The sequence below is a fragment of the Neopsephotus bourkii genome, unplaced genomic scaffold (genome assembly GCF_033783945.1).
Source record: "Neopsephotus bourkii isolate Nb327-2 ecotype Australia unplaced genomic scaffold, CSIRO-AGI_Nbou_v1 NB_1760, whole genome shotgun sequence".
Classification (NCBI taxonomy): domain Eukaryota; kingdom Metazoa; phylum Chordata; class Aves; order Psittaciformes; family Psittacidae; genus Neopsephotus; species Neopsephotus bourkii.
Genome location: NW_026902234.1, coordinates 311,724 through 336,223, shown reverse-complemented (window position 1 = coordinate 336,223; position 24,500 = coordinate 311,724). Strand labels below are relative to the sequence as shown.

General features: G+C 37.2%; 1 protein-coding gene across 3 annotated transcripts in view; it reads right to left on the bottom strand.

Annotated features, from left to right (window-relative positions):
- The window catches only part of PPP2R3B (protein phosphatase 2 regulatory subunit B''beta), a 47,182-nt gene that overhangs the window by 14,762 nt on the left and 7,920 nt on the right, over positions 1-24,500 (bottom strand). For 2 of the 3 annotated variants that reach the window (XM_061377862.1, XM_061377863.1), the window contains exons 3-6: positions 3,543-3,728; positions 1,719-1,822; positions 1,067-1,169; positions 202-276 (exon numbers count right to left, since the gene is read on the bottom strand). In XM_061377862.1, coding sequence (XP_061233846.1) covers positions 202-276; positions 1,067-1,169; positions 1,719-1,822; positions 3,543-3,728 — 468 coding nt within the window. Of the gene's footprint in view, positions 1-201; positions 277-1,066; positions 1,170-1,718; positions 1,823-3,542; positions 3,729-16,398; positions 16,866-24,500 lie in introns of those variants that run through there. The other variant, XM_061377864.1, reaches the window with a different exon arrangement.

Sequence of the window (24,500 nt, the reverse complement as noted above, 5' to 3'; positions counted from 1 at the left end):
TTCAGCAATTTCTTATGTTAAGAAAAACTACGATGCTGAAGAAATAGAGTCTCTCTTCACAAGGTTTCTAGCTAAATAGAAACAAAGACTGGCAGCATACTCAACTTTTCTGAAGGGACAAAGATACTTACTGACTCATCTTAATTTTGATTTTTCTACTTTGTTAACAGAAAATAGCTTTTTCCAATACAAATCACTTACTGTGGTAATGTACCGAGAATGAAATTCGGATGCTTCTTTTAAAAACAACAGGCCAGGATGGCTATTCACCACATCCTACAAAAAAAAAAAAACCAAAAAACGAGAAAGGAACAATATCCCAAAACAGTATTCATTAGTGACTTGTATATAAAACAATAAGCACAGAATAACCCATCTGCTTCCTTAACCAAAACAGTTCAAATTAACTACCACAGTCATTGATGATAACTTCATTTACAACATGCTTCATATAAATGGCACTGCTTTTTTGTCATTTAAAGAAGCCAGATCAAAAAATGAACAAAACATAGTTTAGCGGGGCTGAAGATTTTGAACACTGTTGTAGCTTGTAAATCTGTGTCTGACTACAGTTCAGTAAAAGCCAATTTAGGTTTTATTAATTGGGGGGTTGGAACTTGATGATCTTAAGGTCCTTTCCAACCCTAACTATTCTATGATTCTAATTCATTAGTAAAGGTGGTGTTTGCTCCTCTTTAAAAGAGGTTGTATTAGGTCTTAAATGCATATGCCACTTTTGCTTTCCCTGCAAAGACCTTCCTTGATTTAAATAACTTCCAACTGCCTTCCTAAACTGTAGGGATTCTCCAATACATATGCTATTCATGCAAGCAATTTTATATACACGCATCTTTCTGTAGCTCCCAAAGACCTCACCTTAACAAAATGATTTACGTAAAAGAAGTCACTCATTAGCATGAGTTACATTAAATATTATCAATAAACTTTAATGAAGACCATGAGAAACGTATGTTTAGCTCAAACCCCCCCCCCCCCAAAAAAAATCAGGCCTTTGTGAGCTCATCATATTTTTGTATTTCCAGAAGAAGTTTCAATTGCAGTTTACTTGTAAAAAAGGAATGAAGTCTTCTTGCACCAAGTAGTTGCATCCAGGGTTCATTAGAAGATGAACAAACTTTGCAGCATCATCATAGCAGGTCTGAAGTATTCTGAAATACAAATATTTCCATTTAGTACTCTCTACAAAAAATTTCTTATACTACCTTGTACAGGCGTCCTAAAGCAAGACCTATGAAACCACAACCACGTTTAATTCAAAAGCTAATTGCAAACATCAAAGTACACTCCAGGTGAACTTATCAAAGCAGCACTGTCTCGTACATTTACGTTACAGGAGGCCAGTACCCCATGCAATGGATTACATGAAAGAATATTTTAAAGTTAGAATTAGAATGAAAACTTGAAAGAATAAAAAGAATTTTGTCCAGAAGTGGCATCTACAAGTTAGGGCCATGGTTCTCACTTTTCCCATAAGCAGCCAGTCATTTACCAAACATTCTAAAATCTATAAACCCTCTAAATAAGGACTTGTTTGTTTATGTTAAAGTGATGATTTAGTTACATTTTTCCATGTATAAGTTTGCTGTCTGTGGTTGATTATGGTAGTGTTTTATTACCCTTTACAGATAGCATTCAGAGCTTAAAATACACATTTCAACTAAAAATATGCAGTACTTCCAAAAAAGTAATCTACTTACTTCCGCCACATTGCAACAAATTTATGAACTGACACGTATCCTGTTCGTTCACCTCCAGCACAATAAAACAAAGGACCTTTCCAGTAAAGTGGGCATTCACAAGCCTACAATTGAAGTACACATCAAGTCAGTTTACTCATTGCTTAACTGAGCGTTACTCTGTCATTTATAATTCTTTGAAAAGCTATATTTTACAAGTATTAAGAAGAAAACATTTTTTGGTTTAAACTGTTTCTGAAACCAACTGCATCTTCCAAAATAATCAACTGTAAGCAACTGCTTTAGGCTGAAATCCAAAAGTGGAAAGCAAAACATAGGGCAGCTTGCAGCATTCCTAATAGATGAATGCAGTCACATGTCTGCTCTGTCCCTGCTCCAAGCAGCTGAACAAAGCCCATGCTAATAAGCTCTGCTAAAGGGCTGAATATATTTAAGCTGAGCTCAAGACAGCACAGTTACACAGCTTCTGAACTGAAGCAAATTTACATTTGTCTGGCTCACAGGATGGCTCAAATATTCTGCATCCTTGCATATGCATGGCACATCTTCTATCCAGTTTTAAGTAGTAGGCCAGCCTGCCCTGAGCAGCAATATCTTGCTTTAGGATACCCAACAGTTACACCTTCACAACTTCAGTGCTCCCACGTATACCTACAGTGATGCTCCTATGTCTCCTCCAAGCTTCCTCAGTCATAACAGCTAAGTACCCATCTCTGTCCTAAAACTGGCTACAACTTGGAGTAGTCACACGTCAGCATCTCTGAGAAGCTCATGTGGATCTCAAATTAGATTATGAATACTGCAAGATGTAAAAGGTCACCAGAGCAGAAGGATGGCTACTTTTCATGCAACAGTTTAACCAGTACTTTAAAAAATAAGAAAAAGCAAGTTTGATGAAAACTGTCCTCAGAGAGGCTTTTCCCTATGCTCCAGGAAGGTGTCTTTCACCACTGAATTGCAGGTGACAGGATCTTTCCACCCTTCTCGGCCAGACTTCCATTCCTCCCCACTTTTATGTGAAAGGAGCTGCAGAAGGCAGGAATCCTAGCATCAGCCCAGCAATTAAACACTTCTAGTGAGGCAAACAAGGAGTTTCTGAACCCCAAGTCCTGCCCTTGTGACAAGTCCTTGTTTCTATTTTCTAGACCCTTGACTTTAAATGCAAAGTGACTGCAACAGGGATGAAAAGCTCAGACTCATTACCAAGACCATGTCTCATAGTGGTATTTCAAGCATTAATTCAATATAACAAAACAGAAATTTAAGTAGTCTATTGCCTCTTACACAGAAATTTAAAAATATTTGCTGCTTTCTAAGCTTAGTATTTTGTCACTCTGCCATAACGCTAAACTAGCTCTTCAGTAATAACTAGAGGACTATAATCTCAAGTTACCAAACCATTTTGTCTTTCAGTATCTTTACAATGGAGGTTCATGACACTGTGAATGAGAAAAAAAACGTGGACGCCTGCAAACAAAATGCGTATTACCAGTGCTCTTGCCTCAAGTTTGTTGGTCAATTGAGAACACAGAACATACAATGTGCCCTTCAGTATCTGGTTGTTTACACAACTAAAAAAAAAAAAAAAGTTCAATTTTTGTGTTAATGCTTGTTTCTTTTTATAAGCAAATTTAGGGGCATTTGATTCATAGCTGAGATAAACATTTTCACACATATGTGCTATCAACAGTGTTGAATATGAGATCTTATCGGTACTACCTTATAAGAGATGGAAACACAATGCAAGAAAAGAAAGCACACAGAGCTCATGTTTGCTTTCCATTGGTATACAGTACTAAAAGCAGCCAGCCAGCAAGTTCTCACCTTTGCAACCTTCCCCATGTCTTCTAACGTTGCTCTCTCGTTTGGAAACTCAGAGAAAGTTCTCTCAATTTTGGCAATCACAGCATCTATATTCACTTTTTCCTTAGGACATCCTCGAGGAAAATAGAAAGTTGGAATGTTTTGACTAAGTGATGGTGGCAAGGTTTCTTCCTTCTTTGTCTGAACCTAAATAGATAAAATACACATTTCACAGACAGGTAAAATGAAATCACAGATAACAGTCATCCCCAGATGGCTTGACTCTCTTGGTATTACATGTTACAACACACCTTTGAAAAGATTTTTGATGATAGGTTGAATAAACTATTTAAAATTGAGAGCAAACTGGAAAAAAAAATGAGTATTTCCAAAACCCATCATTTAGAAAGATTCCCAGGTTGTTAAAAAATTAATAAAAACAATTTAAATCCTCAATGTATGAAGATTAATACACTAGACAGCTTCTTGAAGATGTCTGAAGTAACTCAGGTTCTATTATAAGTTACATAACAAAAAACTTCAACTTCTAGCTTAACAGAGAGGTCATGAAGGAATTTACTTTTGAAATATTTCTAGTTTTACAGCTTCAAACTTTTGAAATAAGCATGGCAACTTTGTTTCAAACCACCAACCTTGTTTTACTTAGTTACTGTGAAGATTTTTTTTTTAATCCTAAAAAAATGCTTGATTTTATAAAGGTAGCAATTCATGTAGAGGGTTTTTTTTTCCTCATAAACTATGCAAAATTATGGCATGAGACCTTTGAAATTTGTCTCAAGAATTTCTGATATACCAGACTAGTAAAAAAAAACATGATCAGCAATAAGAGAGCTTATTTATTTAAATGTATTTTGCTTCAGTAAAGGATTTTGCCTTGTAGTTAGTTTCCAAAGGAAAGTCTGATAAAGCAAAGAAACAAAGATAATAATCAAAGGAACAACAGAGTTATGTGGCAATTTAAAATTAGCAATTAAACATGAAGTCTTTCATCCTAAGGCCATTATTCAAATGTAAAACAGTGGTTAATATTATATGGTAGCTCATCCTTCTGTTAAATGTGTTCAAGATCCTGAATTCCACCTCATTTCCAACCAGAACTGCTGGTGGAAGAAAAAAAATAAACTCCCTAAAAAGTCCCTCAATACCCCTCAAACTCCAGCCCTTATCTTACTCCTTATCACCTTTGTCAAAGTGCCCGTAAAGATATGCCGCTTTCCTACCACATTCAAAGTCCTTATGTCAATGAAAGAACTAAGTGCTTAGAGTCAGGTTTTAATTTGCAGGGTTCCAAGGCAGGAGCCTTCACTGGAATGCTACACATACTAAAACCAGCCTGAATTAACCTCTCTTTCCCCAGACACTGGAAAAGCTCTGAAGAGGAGAGGCTCAACAGAACCATTTTTCTCCCCATACCCCACTTCCCCACAAAAATAATAGTTTACTTCAGGTACCTCAGAATGCACAATAAATGATTTCCATTAGTGCAAGTTCTTCAGTGTTCTTCAGTGCATGTGGATATCTCAGTTCAGGATTTGTAGTAAAACCTATACTAGTATCTGTAACTTCCTTGAGTGTTCTGAGTTATACAATGAAGGTTATTTATTTATTTTTCATCTTTGTGTCTGTTGTAAATATGTTCCAGATCATGATTATGAAGTTAAGCAACAGATTCAGAACTGCAGACAGACATATATGTGAAAAAAATGGATTTTTCCAAGATGAAAATGTTATGTTGAAGCACTACTTTGAATTCAGCATGTTTAGTGTAAAAATATATAACATTTAATCTGTAAAACGGTATTATTTATTCAAGTTTAAAACCAAGTATAGAATACAAACCTCTTGCTGCAAGATATAGTAACCCTCCCTACACTGGAAGGTATTGCCTATTTCTACATGTTGGTTTCCCAAAGTCAGTGAAAGAAGAAAACATGAAAGTTCTTCACTTACATCAGAAAGAGTGTGATCGCTTCACAACCATTTCAGATAGATTTATTTGGTGCCTACATATAGGCATCTAGCAAGAATACCATTTAGGACGCAAACCAAAATGCCTTTGAATATTCCACATGGTATCCAGCAGCCAGCTCAGAGCACAGCTCTCACTCTTTGTCTGCCATACAGGTGTTCTGAATACACTAATACTTCTTAAATGCCACTAGCAACTTGCAATTGGACAACTGAGTTGTACTGTTAATATCAGTCAACACACGGATAAATGCCTGTACAGAAGAAACAGGTTGTTGAAAACTAGCAGTTCCAACTAATGCACTGTACGGTATTGCATCTCCCCTGTCTCCTCATCTTCCCTTGAAGAGCCAGTGATTCTTCTCTCAGCCTGTATCCCATCTGGCAACTGAAAGACTCCTTGTACAACTGAGGCAGCTCTGCTTCTAATGGAGAAATGTGGGATACTAAAGGGGCTCCAAAAGCTTCACTACTTTTCTATCATTTCAGTTAATTACTTATATAGATGCTGATGAAGAGAGGCAATCAAAATGCGCTAATTGCATGAGATTAAGCTGTTCTAAAGTCAATTACAATTTTATCCAAGGAATTTCTTCATTAAGAACCGCTACATGCCTGCTAATGCTGAACCTTTTGACTAAAAAAATCTGCAACAACAGTTCATTGTTGTTTTTACTGAAGTATTCTATTTCAGTGGTGAATTTAACATTTAGAAATGGATCCATATTTTCTTACAGCTTTAAGTTAAAACTTTACTGTTATAAGTAAGCTAAACTGACAAAAGAAACTGGTTTGGCAAGTTAAGATTTTCCCTGCAACTTGTCAAGAAATAGCACAAACAATAACACGCTTGGAGTATCATGCTTGGAAGATAACAGCTGTATAACCTCGTGAATAACACAAAGGAGAAATATGTACTCCAGTGTCATGACTGAATGGTGCATTAACCTCTGCAATAAGTATATGTAAAGTCCAGAATCTGTAACTGTATTGTGAAATTGACATTGAAGTTCATGTAAGAAAATTCCTGGTTTGAAATAATGTAAACAAACATGTAAGATTTGTCTATAAGAGAATCCAAGAAAACCTTTAATATATAACCAGTTTTCATTGCTGACATACAGAATCATACTGCCTAACGCTTACTTGCCTTAACTTTTACAAAGGAGAAAGTGGAAGTTTATGTTTCACTGTACACATTTTGCTGTTCAGAGGGCAAACTTCCCGTTTTATTTTGCAGCTCTCCAGATCCTTTTCCAACTGTTTTCCAGCAGGTGTTTATAACAACAGTATAAAACCATTATTATAATTACAATATTGTACCAGAGAACATGGATACACCTAATTCCACAGAGAGAAGTTCAGTCTTGCTAGATAGTCTTCTTAGATCTACTAACAGATGAGTTGCATTTGACAGTTAACTTTGTGATAAGCAAAAATTAAGACAGCAGGAATTTTAAAACAAGATGCCCTTTTCCTTCTCTCTCAACTGAAAGAACAAGCTGATAATGGAGTTGTTCAATGACAGGACATGTTTCTGAAATAAAAAGGAATGGGGTGCTTGTTCCCAGGTATTTTAGGGCTGTACACTCAGTAAAGTCTAGATCCACATCTGCACATACAGAATACCAACCAAAAGTCCTGAACCCCACAAAGGGGATGAATACGTGGATTCAAATGCAAGTTAAAACTTCACTATAAAAGGACTTGTTGCAAAACTTTTCAAAGGTGCAATGCATAAGCTATTCTTCAACACAGTGTCTTCTATATCACAGTTTATGCTGATCTTACCTGGGTGAAAAAAAACTACTTAGTAAGTCAAGAGGATTTTCTACAGAGGTATGTTATTCAGCCTTTTAAATCCTAACATCCCTGCAACCACTTGTATACAGTGCTTATAAACAATTCAACAACTCCAGATACTGCATGAAGTTCTCTGAAACACAACAGAAAATAGAAGTCAACACAGAGACCCAAATGCTTTTTAGCACACCAACTTGAAAATTCTAAGATTATGCTACACTGCTGTTTTCCTAGATAAAGTCTCTGCTTTATCAAATTCAGTAAGTTCTTAGAGAACGCAAGGTGTCCCTACAGCCTATCAATGTTGAATGGCAACCATGAATGTAAGAAAAGTTATTGGTAAGCAGGCTCAAATAGAGTACCTTAGCATCCTTCCTATTTCTTTGTTATTTTATAGCCATTCATCTAAACCAATAAAGTCACAGGAATATTTCTTCTTTAACTTTTGATCTATTTGATTGCACACTGAAACCCTAGGTAAGTGACATGATGAGTAGTTTCATGGAATTTAAATCTTGAAAACAGCAGGTAAAAGATTTATGCTACTCTATTATCTATAAAAGGGTTCAGTTTCATTTGGAAGCAAAATACATTAATTTAGAAAAATCTGTTCCAGCATCTCAAATATTTTGGCATGTTAAAGTGCCTTCAAAAATGTGCTTCAGGATAGGTAAAAGTAAGCTTACTACCAGAACTTCCCTCAGGACAAGCCTAGAGAAATGTGTCTCTCAATACCAGCTCTTTTGACCTCATGGTAGACATTCAAGAATTCTAATTATCTAAGTTAAGGAAGTGATGTTTTTCCCTTGTTCTCTGCATGTTCTTCATTAGCCTCTTTCTAGTCAAACTAAAAAGACAGATTTATTACTTCAGGAGTTAACTGACTGTATCAACTTGATAGGCTTAATAGTATTATTTCCTCTGTGAAAGTTGATCCTTGGACAAATGAAAGCTTTCATTTTTGTTTTGTTATTTTTAAACCAAACTGGATTTCTCTAAAGTGTAGCTACTGCCCTGAAAATAGCTCGGAAACAGTGAGGTCATCTGAAAGCTTAATAATGAAGTTTCACACACCACATAAGGTAAGCTACGCCAAGTACACCTGCATCTTCCCCCACTCCCACATATAGGGGGTTTACTGACCCGTGCCTCAGTATGAGTGATAGTGAAGCAGTACGGTGAATTGCCTCAGGTCACCAAGACAGCTGAAGAGCTAAGTTAAAAAAACCCCACCTATTTGTCCTCATCCAGTCTCACACAGTTGATTCCACATAGAAGCAACATGGTTCTGATGCTACCATAAGGAAGTTAGAAAAATACTGTGGTAGTGTTGTTTGAAATAAGCTTACATTAGGCTTAAAACAATGCTAAGACTTGTCCAACTGATCTTGTCTAACTTACTCAGAAAGTTAAGACATATGTGAAAGATGATGCTTAGAGAGACAACTACAGACTATGAACTTATGCTAAAAACAGGTGAGCTTATGCTAAAAACAGGTGAAACAACCTCCCAGTCCAATCTCCATTCCAGACAGCAATTCCAAGTTCACCTTCAAATTCTGACCAAACATGGTGGGAGTCTCCTGCCTGTGCACCAGATTGTGCACTCATCTCCATTTTACAGATTGACTGCTAGCATTCTCATCTCACTTATGCATATTCTTAGCAACTCATCCTCAAGCATATTTTTTGCATAAAGCTTACGATCATTTGGTCGCATGATTCAATGTAAATGATAATCCTTACTGGTGAGCCATCTTTACCCTAAAGATGAACACATACACTGCTCTGTCCCATTTTGGCATAATTAAAGTACCCTGAGTTTCTGGAATCAACATGTTCCACCAAGTAGTAATTCCATAAGCAAATCAAAAGAGATAAGTGGGGTTTAGAGCAGTCAGGAGTAACGTGAAGAAAGATCCTGGACAACAGAAAAACAAAGTCTAAGGAAGATCCTAAACTTGCACTATGACTTGTAGAAGGAAAGAGGAATACAACAGAGTTGGAACTAGAATTCCATGGCTTAAAAATATATTCAATTTCTAATTTGCTGGAACCAGCTCTAAGATAAAACAAATTGTGAACCTAACTACTCTCATCCCTCTTCTATTCACTGACAACCTGAGTTAAGCAAAACCCTTCCTGATTTGGCAACTGGCAACCAAACTACAAATAGAAAGCTCAGAAGAGTTAGTTGATTTGTGTGGTTTTGTCTTTTTAATCACTCGGTATCAAATTCTCTTGTATCTTTAGTGCAGTACCTCACCACCAATGTAGTCCATGTTGACAGCAAACATCAACAGCAAAATATTAATCCTTTCAGAGTATCTCAGGCTAGTAAGTGGCAGAGATAAGAACCTACATGCATTTTACAATTTAGTGATGAAAAATTCAGCTTATATTAGCAAACTAGAATTCAAGTCTATTCTGTCACTGAAATACTGTTTGTACACTAACCTCTGATTTTGAGGTAAGAACCCCTTATTTTGTCAGTAGTTTGCTACTAGAAGCTATTCTCTCCCTATTTCAAATCTCAAGACAGCAGTGTAAGAACTAGCTCAGCTAGTTACCCTTAATTGCATGCTAGCTAGAGAAAGAAACACCACACCCAGTTCGAGTGAAATTGCTGTGGTAAGGCCCATCACTGGATAGGTCTTGAACGTCTTACTAAAGCTTAAAAGTTTTGATAGTTGCACAACTATCAGTAACTCTTTTCCTCTTTAATTTAACCAAGCCATATTGAAACAGCCAAAATGAGCCTTAAGAGAAAGCCACCAAAGCCTCAGTATTTTGGCAGAGCACACAAACTTTGTGGCATCTACACAAAACTATTCGGGATAGTGTGTTAATTCTCCTGTAGGAGGAGACAGTAGGTGGTGGCATCCAGGAAGAGCTTCCACCCGAAACTATGAAATACATTCCATACACACTATCTTGTGTATTAAAATTAAAACCACGTTCAACTAAAAGCATGTGTAAACGGTCACCACAAAAGTTACATTACATGCACACATACAAAAGTAACATGGAATAAAGAAACAAACACTGGAGAACTTTCAAATGGTCAAAACTTGATTTTCACTGGAACACTTAATTCTCCAAGCTAAACTGGCATCACTTTTCTGCATGGTGCCTAACCATATATATAGCACAGACTTCCCAATCTCCTCACTTTCAGTGATACATATGCTGCACCAACAGCTCTCTTACCAAGTTTTACAACCCTCATTTTGGAAGTACCAGAATTCTCTTGATTTTTAGCTTGATAGAGCTGACACAGACAAATCACACAGTCCTGTTGAGAACTGCAGAATGCTACTGCAAATGCATTATTGCTGTAGAAGCACCTCCAAACATGACTCTGTATTTTTGAGGTTTTCTACAGTCACATAGAGCTTCAGCATCAAAAAAGTTCCAGTTATGCAAGTAGGAGGAGTTTAGTAATTTATTCAGGACTGCCCTGGGGTGGGAACGGAACAGCAAAAGAAGAGGCAATCAACTATCTTCCAAAGCTATGAGCACAAGAGACATGTTACATGCATGTCCCTCAGATGTTGCTACAACATTTTTACCAAAGGCTTTAGAGGTGGGATCCTCTAGCAGTTTGCTAGGGCTGACTAGTGAAAATACTTTTTGTCTCCTCCACATACTCTGCTAATTTACAAAAGATAAAAGGCACATCCCAAGAGTCTTCAGGAAAAGGAAAAAAAAAAATCTACTCTGTGAAAGGCAGCTTCTAGATTTTGTGGTAAGAGAGAAGTGATGCAAAAATACCAGTTGCTGACTGTAAGCTGTTGCCAGCCTCCATTTAATGAATTATGTCAAATCAAGGATCCCAGCCACAAATACACTCAGTTTGTTGTACAGTTGCAGCTTTCTTGGAAAATACCCCAGTCATACGTTAAATCAGTACTCTTATTCTTTACCAGTCTATTCTGTTACCCCAGCTCTTTTCAGAAGACGAGCTGGTGAGATCCTCTTGATCATTTTGATCATTAACATGATCATCTTGACTGTACACAGCCAACAGACCACACTGGAACTCACCACCCATAAAGGAGTCATGACTGCCTAAACATCATTTTAATGGGGAAAACCTGACACCTGAGGCAATTCTAACATTTGTCTACAGAAAACAGCCCTCATCAGGACGGGCCATCAGTTCAACATCAGACGTAGCTAACAGGGCTAAGACAGACATCTACTTGATCTGCAACACTGTCTCATCCTTACATGTTTACAACAAAAGTTTCAATCACTTAATGCAATTGAGCTTGGGAAAAATCCACTCAAGAAAAACATCAACAAGCTCAGCCTTGTTACAGAGCTGCAGAGTCAACACATACAAAAGCAAGCATTCCGTCAGATACTGTTGTCTGGAATTCAGCCGAAGCAAGTATTCTAACAGTATTCTTGTCTGGCAATGCTCCCGACAATCGCAAAACCAATCTTACATCCCACTTACCCTGTAAAAACTGTTTCAGGCTTTCTAGCATACAAAGTGCTTACCATCAACAGTCATACAGCATCTACTATTAGCAGCATTAAGGATAACAAAGGTATGGGAAGTACTTTAGAGAAAAGGCTAGTCAAACTTTTATCCTAAGGGAAAAAGAAATCAAAACTCTTCAATGTCTGCACTGCTGGGTCAAACAGCTGTAGAGCGAACTGATATCTGGACTCTTAAATCATGCATGCAAGTAAAGTAAGCTGTAACAAACTTGCACCATACCGGATTTTCTACAGAAACAGTACACATTGGCATAAATTTATTACCAGCCATAAGCTGGTAATAAATAAAGAAGCTGATACCACAGGGCAGCCAACACATTTTAAGTTTGAACCAGGAGTCTCCATTGCAAAAGTGGAGTTTGCTTAGAGCTTCCTTTAAGAGGCTAGAGCTTAAGACCTGGCAATCCATTAGCAAGGAACCATTTATGGAAAATCTTTCAACTAGCCAGTCTCAGCTGGCAGCTTATATATTTTCACTCTATCTTTAATGCTGGCATCTGCTCCAGAAAACTGGCATTATATCAACAAACTACCATCAAGTGTAACCATCAGCTACAGTCAGAATGAGATTTTTTTTTTCCCCCGTCTCTGCTCCTGCTCCAGCAAACACTTGGATTTTGCTCTTCAAAAAAGTCTGACATCAGGCATGCACATGCTTCTGTAAAAATAGATATTGGGTGCTCCCTCTGTGGTGTTAAAAGGCCTCCAAATGATGTTAAATTAGAAGATCAATGCTAATAGGAAAGCAGCTCTGCCAGAGGCTTCTGTTACACAGCCTACTTCTGTGACTATAGCTGTAAAACCAATTGCCTCACCTAAACTTCTTAAAATTTGTATTACCTCAAAAATGGGATTGTTACCTTAATGACTGGAAGAATCAGTGCAAAACAGTACAACCACACACCAGCCCAGCACACAAACACCTAAAGGCTTTGCGTTCGTTGCTCTCTTGTAGATACCACAAGCATTTATGCAGCATTTTGGTAACAGAGGAGTGCAAAAGTGATCAGGAAGCACTAATGCTTAAGCTCACTTCACTCAGAAAGAAAGCCAGTCTTGTGAGGCACTGCAGAAATTGAAGAAATAGTTCTCATACAGCTGACATAAATAGCATGTGTAAACAGCATTTAGTGTCATTAACAGGTGGTCATGGAACTAGCAGTTCTCCATTTCCACTCTGAGGTGTGATAAATACAACTACAGAAATTGCCAAGTAGTAACAGCAGATAAAAGTATGAGGCATTAAATGTATCAAAAACTACACCAGCACTCGGTTCTGGCACTGACATTCACAGGATTAAAGACTTATGCCTGCTTTTTTTCCTACCTCTTTTAAAATCAACACATTCAGCACAAATTTATTTGACTTTAAAAAAAGTCTAGTTTTAAAGTTATAACTCAACTGTTTTATAAGGTGATGTGGCCCCTAAGCAGCAAAAAAATAGATATTTTCCTAGTTTAGCTAACACTGAGTTACATGGGTATAAGCATATCACTGTACACAGATGTATTTTATTCTGATACTATTCTGTTTCCAACTTCACGTATATTTTCCTCACATAGTCTGGGTAATGATGCTGCTTATATTCCAGCTCTGGCAGGTAGGGATGTCACCAGCTGTTGGCTAAAACACTCTGATCAGCCCTAAGCAGGTAAAAAGCCTTTCAGTTCACACCTTTAAGTTGCCAGTACATTTGACATAGGGATAGTTTATTCTCACACCAAAGTTTCAAAGAAATTGATGAGCAAGATTGACATAATGCCTCTTCAAGTGCTGCATCTCTAGTTCACTATACTCTGTAGGTGTTGTTACCTAGGGCAAAGTCTTGGTCTTGTAACCAACGTCAGGAGAACACAGACTGGAGTTCTACTGAGTTTTATGCACAGTCGTCTATTAAAAACTCCAGTCCCCCTAGAGTAATAGTGAATATTTCAGCTGTTGTGTATAGTTTTATCTTTTGGAAAACTGATCTATCCAGAAAGCCCTACTCTGCCCAACCTTGGCCATTTTCGTTAATAAATGCAAACACTGAGAAACAGTCTGTTCAGCCACTTTTCAGAGCGACACACCTCACTACTGGTCATCTATTTAAATATTTCCAGGAAACCTGATTTGCTATGCTGTAATGACCACCCCTTCTAAAACACAGGGGATTGCCTATATAGACTACTTATATAGCTTTATGCAAAAAGCCACTGACTTAGAATTCCTAGAACCCATGCAAGATCCAGTACCTCCAACCCACCTCAGAGCAGATCTTGATGCACACCTTCTCCCTGTTCACCACCACTACCCATTTTATATTTTAAGAGGCTAGCTTTAATAACTCTAAACCTCAAGGAGAACCTGCCATTTGTTTAACAAGTCACAGAAACTGCATAGATATGAAAAATTATGTGTAGAAGTATAAAAAAACAGACTGCCTTCCATTTCTGCTTGATTTTAGTGTTCCGATTCTGCATCATAAACTGTTCTGTCTGAAAGCCAGCATTACAATGGTATATGAAGTCGCAAGCTCCAATGGCAATAAAACTTATCAATTCAAATGAGAAAAAGTTTTTAAGGTATTCTACAAAAGCAGCCTGTATTCTAATCTTTCTATTAAGCAGTCTTTAATACCAATGTGAGATTTCTTCAATGATTATGCAGATGATGAATAGCTATTCTTTGAAATGCACCTAACCTACAGGGACAAGCTCAAATTAACATGGACATAAAGTGCCAGGTAAAGTATGTCCATCTTCTGTACCAAGTTATGAGAATTCATGTTTTATTTTTTTTAAGGTACTTTCAAAAAGGTCTCCTTAAAATCATGAAGCTGAAGTACCATTTAAAAAATGGACTGTGGATAAAATACTTTATATCACATTGGGCAAAGACAAACATCAAATTTTAGTTTTATGTCCCTGTAAAGTCTGTTTTACCCACAGAATTTTGTCTTTAATAACATTAAGTGGTTTAACATACATTATTCTACAGTTGCCATTTACCCAACAAGTGCAATCCTGGTTAAAAATGAAAACTATTTGTTCATTGTCTGTGCTGTAAATGTATAGACAGCAGCATGCTAAAACAGAAAGAACCCTACAGGTTAGGAAACAACCTGTCTAAAGTACTTAGCTGCTTGCAGGTACTACATACTACATTGGATGTTTTCTAGCTCAGCTTAAAAAAAAAACCCTGTAAAAGTTCAAGCGATCCAACTATCATTCCATGAAAGACACAGATCAAGTTAAGGGGCACCACACAAGGTAACAGTATGTTTGTCTACAACAACATACCATGACCAGACTAAAACTTGCCTCCTGTCTGAGGTGACTAAATGTTAACTGATATTGCTACTTTTGAGTAAGAAAGACAGTATTTCATTCTCCTGCTGCCTTTAGTCAACAAGCTGACTTCTCTGTCTTCAGCACAAAAAGACAGTAATAAAATCCTTTCATTCACAAGTTTATGCCAAATGGCACAAAATGACAAAGTCACAACTTGCATTCTGCTATTCACAAAGGAATACACATTCTGAAGCTGAAGCAAATTTGAAATAATAATGCAGAAGAAAGAAGGCTAGCACAGATTTAGGGCTATAGGGCTCTACGGTCCTCTCTTGAAGGTCACCTGAAAGGGGCATTAGTCCACTGAATTCAAAATTAAGCAGCAGGCTATATTTAGAATGATCTTAAAAGCCAGAAATCCTAAGACAGTTCAGCAGTTGAATAAAAATTAAACTTCCCTTAGTTAAAAAAGGATAAAAAAAGTCACATACATCATCACTGATATATACCTTTAGCATACACATTAGGAGTGTGGGTGAAGTAAGGACAAAGTGCTTTAACATAGCAGCAAAAGCCTTGAAGTTCAATGTGTTCAAGGAAATACCAAATTTCAGTTTCTCCAATAACAGTTGTACACTTCCCCCCCCCAAGAAAGTATCTTTGAACATTTACTGTATAATTAATTTTCCTTCTAATCATACATTTCAAATGTTTCTATTCTCAATTATAAGCTCACTTTAAAATGGTGGATTTAACTCATTGCCGCAAAACACTAGATGTACATGTCTGAGTCATGTAGCAACAAATAATCTCATCCAAATAGAAAGTCTAAAATAAACAATCTTAAAGAATTCAGGATCGTTATGCAAGTATGAAAGCACCTTTTAACATACCATGTTTGAGTTAGTAAAGTTACAGCCTATTTCAGTTTATTTTATTCACCCAGTTTCAGTAAAAGGTAAATTAAAACCCCTGGGGAAATGCATACAGATTTATGATTATGCAGATTAAGGAAAGCAGTCTTTAAAAGTCTAACAGCATTAAATGCACCAACTTCCCACTGTATATGCCTCTGTGTAAACACGATACGTTATGCTACATGCTTCAGTAAACTCTCCTCACTTGTTGTTTGCAGAAAACTACCTGCAAAGTCTTCTAAAACACAGAAGAAATTGTCATATATGCAACACACTATTGAAATCCTGCTAGTTTAGGAAGAACTTCTATGGATTTCCTGCAGTTTGCATGGTTGTGAAGGTACAACTGACAACAATAATTATCGAAGAACAGAAAGACAAACCTGGATCTGCTGAAAAGCTTTCAGTCTCTTCTTGAATCTAGAAGGTAAAACAAAATCACATCCTCGAGCTAGCAATGCCAACTCCTTTCTTAGATCAGGATCTTGCCGCAAAGAAATCTCCTTTATCCTCATGCTTTCGGATTTCATATAACGTCGCTGTGTGCCAGTAAGGGCACTTGAGTCCCAGTAAATAGCAGAGCTGTTGTATTATCACAGTGCCACTTAAAGCAGCAGCTGCGCCCAAGTTCCGAGATATTATGAGAGCCAGCTCAACTTTGCCTGCTCCATACATTAAAGGGAACTTGGCTGGAATCACAAAAACAGATTGGAAAGTCACTTTGGGGGCCTGCCCTTTCGTATATGCATTCCAAAGTCTAAATGGGACAGTATGGAAAAAAAAAAAACTGTTTGGAGAAGCATCTAAAAAAGCAGCTTCCAATTTTAAAAAAGCAAGACTTACAGGAATGCAGAGAGGCCAGCCGTGGTCATTTTGTAGCTTCCTCCTCCTCCCATCCCCCTCAGCTTTTCCTTCTGTCACAAAACACTCACTGTCTAGCTTCAGTGAAGTACCTCACCAAAGGATAAGGCTTATTACACGGCAATTAAATCCCTTTTAAAAGCTTCAGTTATTTAACAGGAACCCTTTTACACTGGGAAAACAAAGGCAACGATAGAAAAAGCTGCAGACTTTCAGAGTGGCTCACATACTTTAATGAAATATATATATATTTACATTCATCTAGATCTAAGTTACTGTACTGCACGAAAGTAATCATTCAAATGCTAAGGCAGAAAAGCAGTAGCAGAAAAAGGCAACTGTTACAGCACTGAAATGCTGCTTTAAATCATGTTTTACAGAAAAGTGGCAGTAGAACTATCAATGGTGTAACAAAATGTGGAAAAGGTTGACAGGGCACATTTTTTATCTTATTTCTTAAGTAGGGGTTTTATACGCATTTACATCCACATACTAGATTGCACACCTGTCACATTTCAAGTTAGACTCAGCTACCACTCTATTTTCAGTTTACTGAATCTTGAATACATTTTATTGAGGGTGGGATGTGAGGCCGTGTTTTATTCCACAGTGATATTCTTCACAGAAACAGAAATCTAATAAGCTTTTGTGGAAATTAAAGTGACCTTCTGTCCTTTCTCCTTTACAGTTTTAGGTTATATTCATTGATAACTGATGAAGTTCTCACATTTTATATGATTATAGCTTTACCATAGCAGTTTTTAGGAAATGCTGCTATTTTTATAAAGTTTGTTTTCACATATCACCAGTACAGCTATGAGTACAGCAACTCTTCCTATTCCAGTTCAAGCGATGAACACTTAACACTCCCAAATTCTTTAAGATATTGGTATGTTGCCTATTTATTATCTGTACCTTGTTCATGCACAAGTTTAGTTACTAGTAGCATGAAAGATCTGGCCAGTCTTGTTTTCATCCCTCATGCTTTATTTAAATAGGCCATTTTCTTGATTACACAGACATGTACACAACCCAAGAAACACAAAAACCAACTCTTTCACCACTACGTTCAAGATTTCTTAGTCGACAGCATTATTTTACCCCATGCTGTACTATCTATGATCTTTAGCCCTATTTGTCCATTCATAGCCCCATTCTGTCACATACCTGTATATTAAACCCCACAGTTAATATCCTCATTTGACTAAGAAGAAAAGGAAACTATGAAAAAGTATTAGTGAAACATGAGATGTCTTAATTGAATCCTGTTTAGTTTATGACACAGTTAGAAAGTAAATGACAATTAGAAGCCTGTTTTTTGTTTTGTTTTTTTTTTTAATTTTGTGTCCAGTTCCCCTCTACTCTTCCTGCTTCTTTACTGTGACTTGTTATGAAGATATTTATTTCTTTCGGAAGCAGGAGAACAAAAAAGGAATTGACAGGGCAAGAGTCAGACATGTTGTGGTTGGCTATCAAACTGCAGTAAGCAAAACTGGCAGTCACTCACTGTCTTTTAGGAAGATCAAATCAACTAACCTGTGATAACCCTTAGGATACAGGGAAGCCAGTGGGGAGCTAGGCGTGCAGCACACAACAGCACCCTGCCTGGAACTTGAGATGAAGGACCGAGGTGTTAAGAGTAGGAGAAGAATCCTACTCTGGCAACAGATAACCATTCCAGACAAAGACGTTTGGGGAGGAAGGTCAGTAAGGTTGTATTGAAAGGCAGACAGCATTTCAGGTTAAGCAAAACAGGCCTTGCTTAAAATAAGGAAAGGTATTTTCTCACCTAAATTGCTTTCTATTTCACCCCTTTTCACCAGGTGATGCACTCCCATTCACTACTATAGTCACAGTATTGTTTGAGGAGTATGTCATAAAGATGACTGACTGCCACATGGACAGCTAACCTAAGACTGGATTTCCAGTTTACCTGAACCTGCTGAAGAAGCCTTAGTAAGAAATCAGTGTTCTGAACTCAATTTTGGAAAGAGCTACAGATTTCCCTCCTTTTTTCAGATGGAGCCACCATAACTTGATCAGCATATTAAGCATTTTGAAGATTCTGTATTGCATTGTCATGGTATTACTTTACTGCCTGAGGTAGATGTTAAGCCAGTCCCATAGCCTGATATTGTTTTAGCACTACTGTCACTAGTCTGGTTTCAAACCTAGTGGTTGTTTACATACTTGCACACAGTATAGTTGTTAAAATTTCACAGGTTGCAATTCATGAAGAATCTACATGCAATTAAGCATTTAGCTGCTCTACAATGTGAGAGGCAAGTACACTGGCAGCTGTTAATCACCATCCAAACAGAAAATTGTTTTGTATTGCCACATTTAAGGAGATTGAGCATTTATAAAGCAATGTGGTCAGGAACCCCCCTAAAATCTGATTTAACCTTTTCAGTCATAAATTATGTGCAAGAGAAGGTGAAAGTCAGCTTCCATCCAGCTTGAACTAGGAGTGTTCAGATATAGTGTTACATTTATTCTAAATCTTAATTCTCCCTAGTGAAAGCTAAGGCAAAATCCTGTTCTGGGTGAAGGGCTGGATGCCAGCCATGAAGCTGTTAAAGTATCCTGGCAGCTTATTATTAGCTAAACAAACAGAGGGAAAGATGCATGCTCAGAGCTTCCTTACAAAGCTAAACACTATGAATGGATCTGACTTAAGGGAGTGTAGCTAAAGAGTTTACCATTTTAAAAGAGATCTGAACATACACAAAAGTAACATAACACAAAAAATGCACAAGTGAGACAAAGATGAGCTAATTCACTAATATTTTGGGTAATGTGGAGGAAACAGAAACCTAAAGAATACCAAAAAACCCTTTAAGCATTCGCTTACAAAAATGTAATTTCTTGTCAGAAGCATGTACTGTCAGTAGATTTAAAGTCTTAAGAGGTTATGGAGAACTAGTGTCAATTCTTTGGGAGAAAAAAAAGCATCCCATTATTATAGAGAGCTTCCAAGAAAAGAAGTTAAATATGTAGTAAGATGTATTCAGCCATACAAAACCTTTAGTTACTGGGGTTCAGTCTTCAACCCACTAACATGTGAACCAAGATGACAGAAAGCATGTTTGCCCTTTGGAGACAGTTTAAGTAAGGCTGAATGAGAGCAAGCCCAGTGGCAAGTGTGTAACCGAATAAAATCCCTCAGCCTGCCATGCTGTAGAAACTAGAGTGGCGCCTGGGTTAACTGTGGAAAGAGAACTGTCAGATCTCCACAGCAGCCAGTGTAAAGGGTTACGCAACTAGTGTACCCCTACCCAGAAGTAACTGATTAGTGAGGGGCAGAACAGAGCAGTTAGGAGAAGATAAGTAAAGCAAGTAGCATCTTTCTCAGTACAGAAAAAAAGTGAAACAGCATGACTAACTTAATACTAAACATACATTTCAGATGTTTATGTGTAAAAAAGGCATTACTCATAGAAGCAAATAGTTCAGGAATATATGTAAGTCAAGCAGCTAACCATGCTTTGTTGATAAGATACAGTTACTGTGAGGCAGCAAAGAAATAAGAAATTATATAAATGTACTCAAGGGCAGACAAATGAAAGCAATAGTTCTTTGATAGGCAAAGAAAACAAGCAAACAAAATACCTGAAACGCTGGGTTCTTCTCCTCTCCCCCTCCTCCCAGTCTTCACAAAATATTGTGGACTACACTACCACCATTATTTAATAAAATTAAGTTATTCCTAGACCAGGTAGTCCACACCTGGCCTTTGATATACTGGAAGATGCTGGAACTAGATGTGCTTCACAATTTGCATAAATATTAGGTGGTTAATAATTAGCTGATTCCTAATTCCTTAGATCAAAGGTCCACATTCAAACTGAACTTCTAACAAAGCATAACCCAATTTCTGCAAAATGCACTGTATTAGATGCAAGTGACATTGCACTTCACTAAACCAAATGCTTAGCAAGTAGATGAATTATTTACATTAGCCTGCAGATCTTTAATTTATTACTGCAGACCAGTAGTAGCCTGTGGATCTCAAAGTACTGAGTAAAAACTGAGGAGAAAGATTAGAAGGTAATGTCCATCTTATTCAGATTTGATTTATGACTGACAAAGTGAGAAAGCACAATTTAGGCAGGCTTGGTAGCACCTGTAGTACCTTTCTGCTTAACACTATATATAGTAGTGCCCAGTGTTGACATGGTATAAATAAACAAATGAAAAGTGTTAGTGCTTCTCTTTGGAAAGAATTCCAAAACTCCCTCTCAAGTCTTCAAAAAGGCCTTTGCAGGGTAAAACCTCTTTACAGCAATGGACTAAAGTCTCATTTGTCCAAGCATGCTATTTTCCACTATATTATGGCATAAATAAAGCATTCCGGTCTTAGGAGACTACAGTACAAAGCATGATTTACTGACCTTGGATTTTAGTAGCGCGGATACTGTAAAACTTGAACTGTCTAAAGAATGGGAAAAGAGAAGAATAAATAGGAAGTAGCAAAGAAAATTGTTTTATCCATGTAACTGCCTATGCAATCACGAATATTAGCATCTACTGTCAAGGTGATGCACTTTAAGTAAGGGGGAAACCCACTGATACCGATTTTTTAATACTGAATTCACAAATATTGATTTTTATTTTGATTTCCCAAACCCCACGGCTATCCTGGAATAAGGATGCATACTGTTGAAACCTATCTCTCCTTACCCTGATGGATAAGGACAGGGATTTAATAGGATCCCAAATGATCATTTTCCCCAGTTCTTTACACACCCAACTTGCTTCTTGCTGTTAACTTCCCATTTCTAACTGCTCTGTATGGGAAGAGAGCAAGAGGACAATGCACTTGTGAGCTAAATAACAAAATCCTACTATCCATCCATGGAGAGTCACCCCTTTTCAGCAGTAAAACTGACAAAACCCAAGGGAGTCTACAGTGTCTAGATCACACAAGGAATCAAGTTGTTATGCTCAGGCCAGGCTACCAGATACCCAAACTGATTTAAAGTTACTGACTAAGGAACTGCTAGATGCTGTCACTGTAGTTAAGAAATCTACCCTCACAGGAAGAAACTGCTCTTTTGGTCTTGGAAAGAAGCTCATGTAAATCTGGGCCTATACAAATTTATTTATTTATCTATTTTTTAATTGGAGGATGCAACGCCTTCCCCATAGAACATGCAGGCAATGAAAAAACATGGAAGTCTGGCATGTGCATGCCAGTACTTTTGGATTAGACAGAGCAATGCCTGTAGGTCCTTTCCACAGTTGACGAAATAATGGAATTTTCAGGGGGCAAGACAGCGAACAAAGAGACACTAGTTAGATGTGATATATATGGTCATGTTGGTAGCCCAGAAAGGATGGGCTGATCAGATTCTCTGCTTATTACCAAAAGAATGCTGTGTAAGTACACCATGGACTGTTATCAGATTATAAACAAGATAAGATACATGTTACCTTACTATGATTACACTTCCTGGACTCCAAAGACATAGCATGGGCCTTTTTAGATTGCTAACTGAATCTGGCAGACTAACTTTAGCAAGCATCAACACTAGATACTATAAAACCAAAAGCCTGACAGTTAATGGATGGCTTATATTCCTTTCAGAACCATTCTCATGTTCTCTGCCATCCTAGGGAAAAAAATAATTATCAGTTTACATTTTATTCACTTGTGTATAGCATGAACAAAGATTTAATGGAAATAGGTTGTTGGAATGGTGTTCTACAGATGGAGCCTATTTACTATTCATGATCTTCAGATGACCCTATTAATCAGATCACAAAAACCAGGTACACCCAAATTGATGCTGCTGAGGTGGCTATTAAATGGAGTAAGGCACAAGCAAAATATCTAGCATGGATTATACAAATTAAAGTCACACTTCATCTAATAAGATGTTGGGTTTTTACATTTGAGATAAACCATGATGCTACAGATACTAGGCACAGAGGAGGCTGCAATCCACAACACAGACATTTGTAACTTTACCAAAGGAGGACTCTAAATAGCAGAATAGGTTGCAATGAAAAAATCAGTTCAGGCAGATTCAGAATGCCACTGATGTTTTCCTACAGGAGACAGCAGTTTTTATAAGTCTAATATTACATAAATTTGAAAAGTCACACAGGCCATTTTTGATATTTAATCATTTCTAGATTGCTATTATTTACCTTTTGTCACCTTAATTTAGAAGTTGACAGAATAATCTGGTATAAAGAACACAAATGACAATGTTTTATAACTGTCCAACAACTTACTTAAACGTTACACCAGATGTTCAGTACTTTCATCAGTTTGACATGAACTAAATTATCAGTTTTCAAAACCACGTTTATATCTTGGAATTTCATTATTTCCAAAACTAGAATGATTGGTATATGAAAGCACAACTGCTACTTTAATTCCAGCATCACAGGCTAACACAACATGTAATTTAGTCCCTGAAATCACAAGACAATAATTTTGAGACCGTGACAGCTGCAGGTCAGCTTCTTGGTTATACTTTCACTTGAGATTTCCCTCCCCGAAGATCTTAAAGGAAAACCAACAAATTGGGAAGTTTACCATACAGACCTATTCTACAAGTCAGTAAGATCGCAAATTGTAATTTACCAACCAATAGTGGGATTTGTGGTAGAACTTCTACAGAGACTCTTGAACTAATATGACTGCACTGATCATGTATCAGTGTGAAATCATTACTTATAGAGGAACTGGAGAGGCAACAGAAACTATACTGGTTTCTGCAAAGTTAAATTAAAAGTCATGTACTTCCAAACTTGCGAACAGGGTATAAGTGGTAAAGGACAATGCAAAGGAAGAAGCCAGAGCAAAGCACCTGGTCACTGGTAACTGACTGAACTTTAGCATCCAGTGCGATAACTAAAGGAGCAGCTACTATACATGAAGAAACAAGACCTTAGTAATAAGACAACTTAGAGGTATGTATTCTCAAATCAATGCAACTACTTAAGTTGCCTTTCATTCAGTTTTTCAAAACAGTTATATGTGCAAAGCATCCAAACTTCTAAGACTTGGCCACAGGATATTATCATTTGTATTTTGTAGATTTTTCTCGTAACATTGCTTGCTGAAAAATTTTCTGCAGTCATTGACTGGGTCTTTCAGTGGACAAACTAGTTCAATGGTTTTGTACTGAAGTAAGCCCATGCATACTTCTGGCCTCAAGTGTATTTCTTCCTGGCAGAGTAAGTGTAGAGCAGATGGAGAGGTTCTAAAAAATATACGATGGGCTTTCAAGCATTACTGAAGGGAATAAAGAGAGCTGTCTCCTCTATATTAATATCTAATTTCCTCCCAGACTGACCACCTGTTAAAAGAATGAACTGTTTAAATGACTGATGTAAATCTATAATTAAGCTTAAATATTTTCAAAGATTGAGCAGAGAGAAGAAAGAAGAAACTGGAAGTAATGATCTCATACAGCTATGAATTTTTTGGTTTGCTTTTGAGTTACACAGGAAGGAGTGCCTACGGTTAATAAATTTCATCCAAATATTTGAATTTGCCTTGTACCAGGATTCAGGTGAAATTTAAATTTGAAGAAAACTACATATAATTCTAAATTGCACTAGAAATGCCCAAACCTCTCAAGACTGGGTGTAATGATAAGAAATA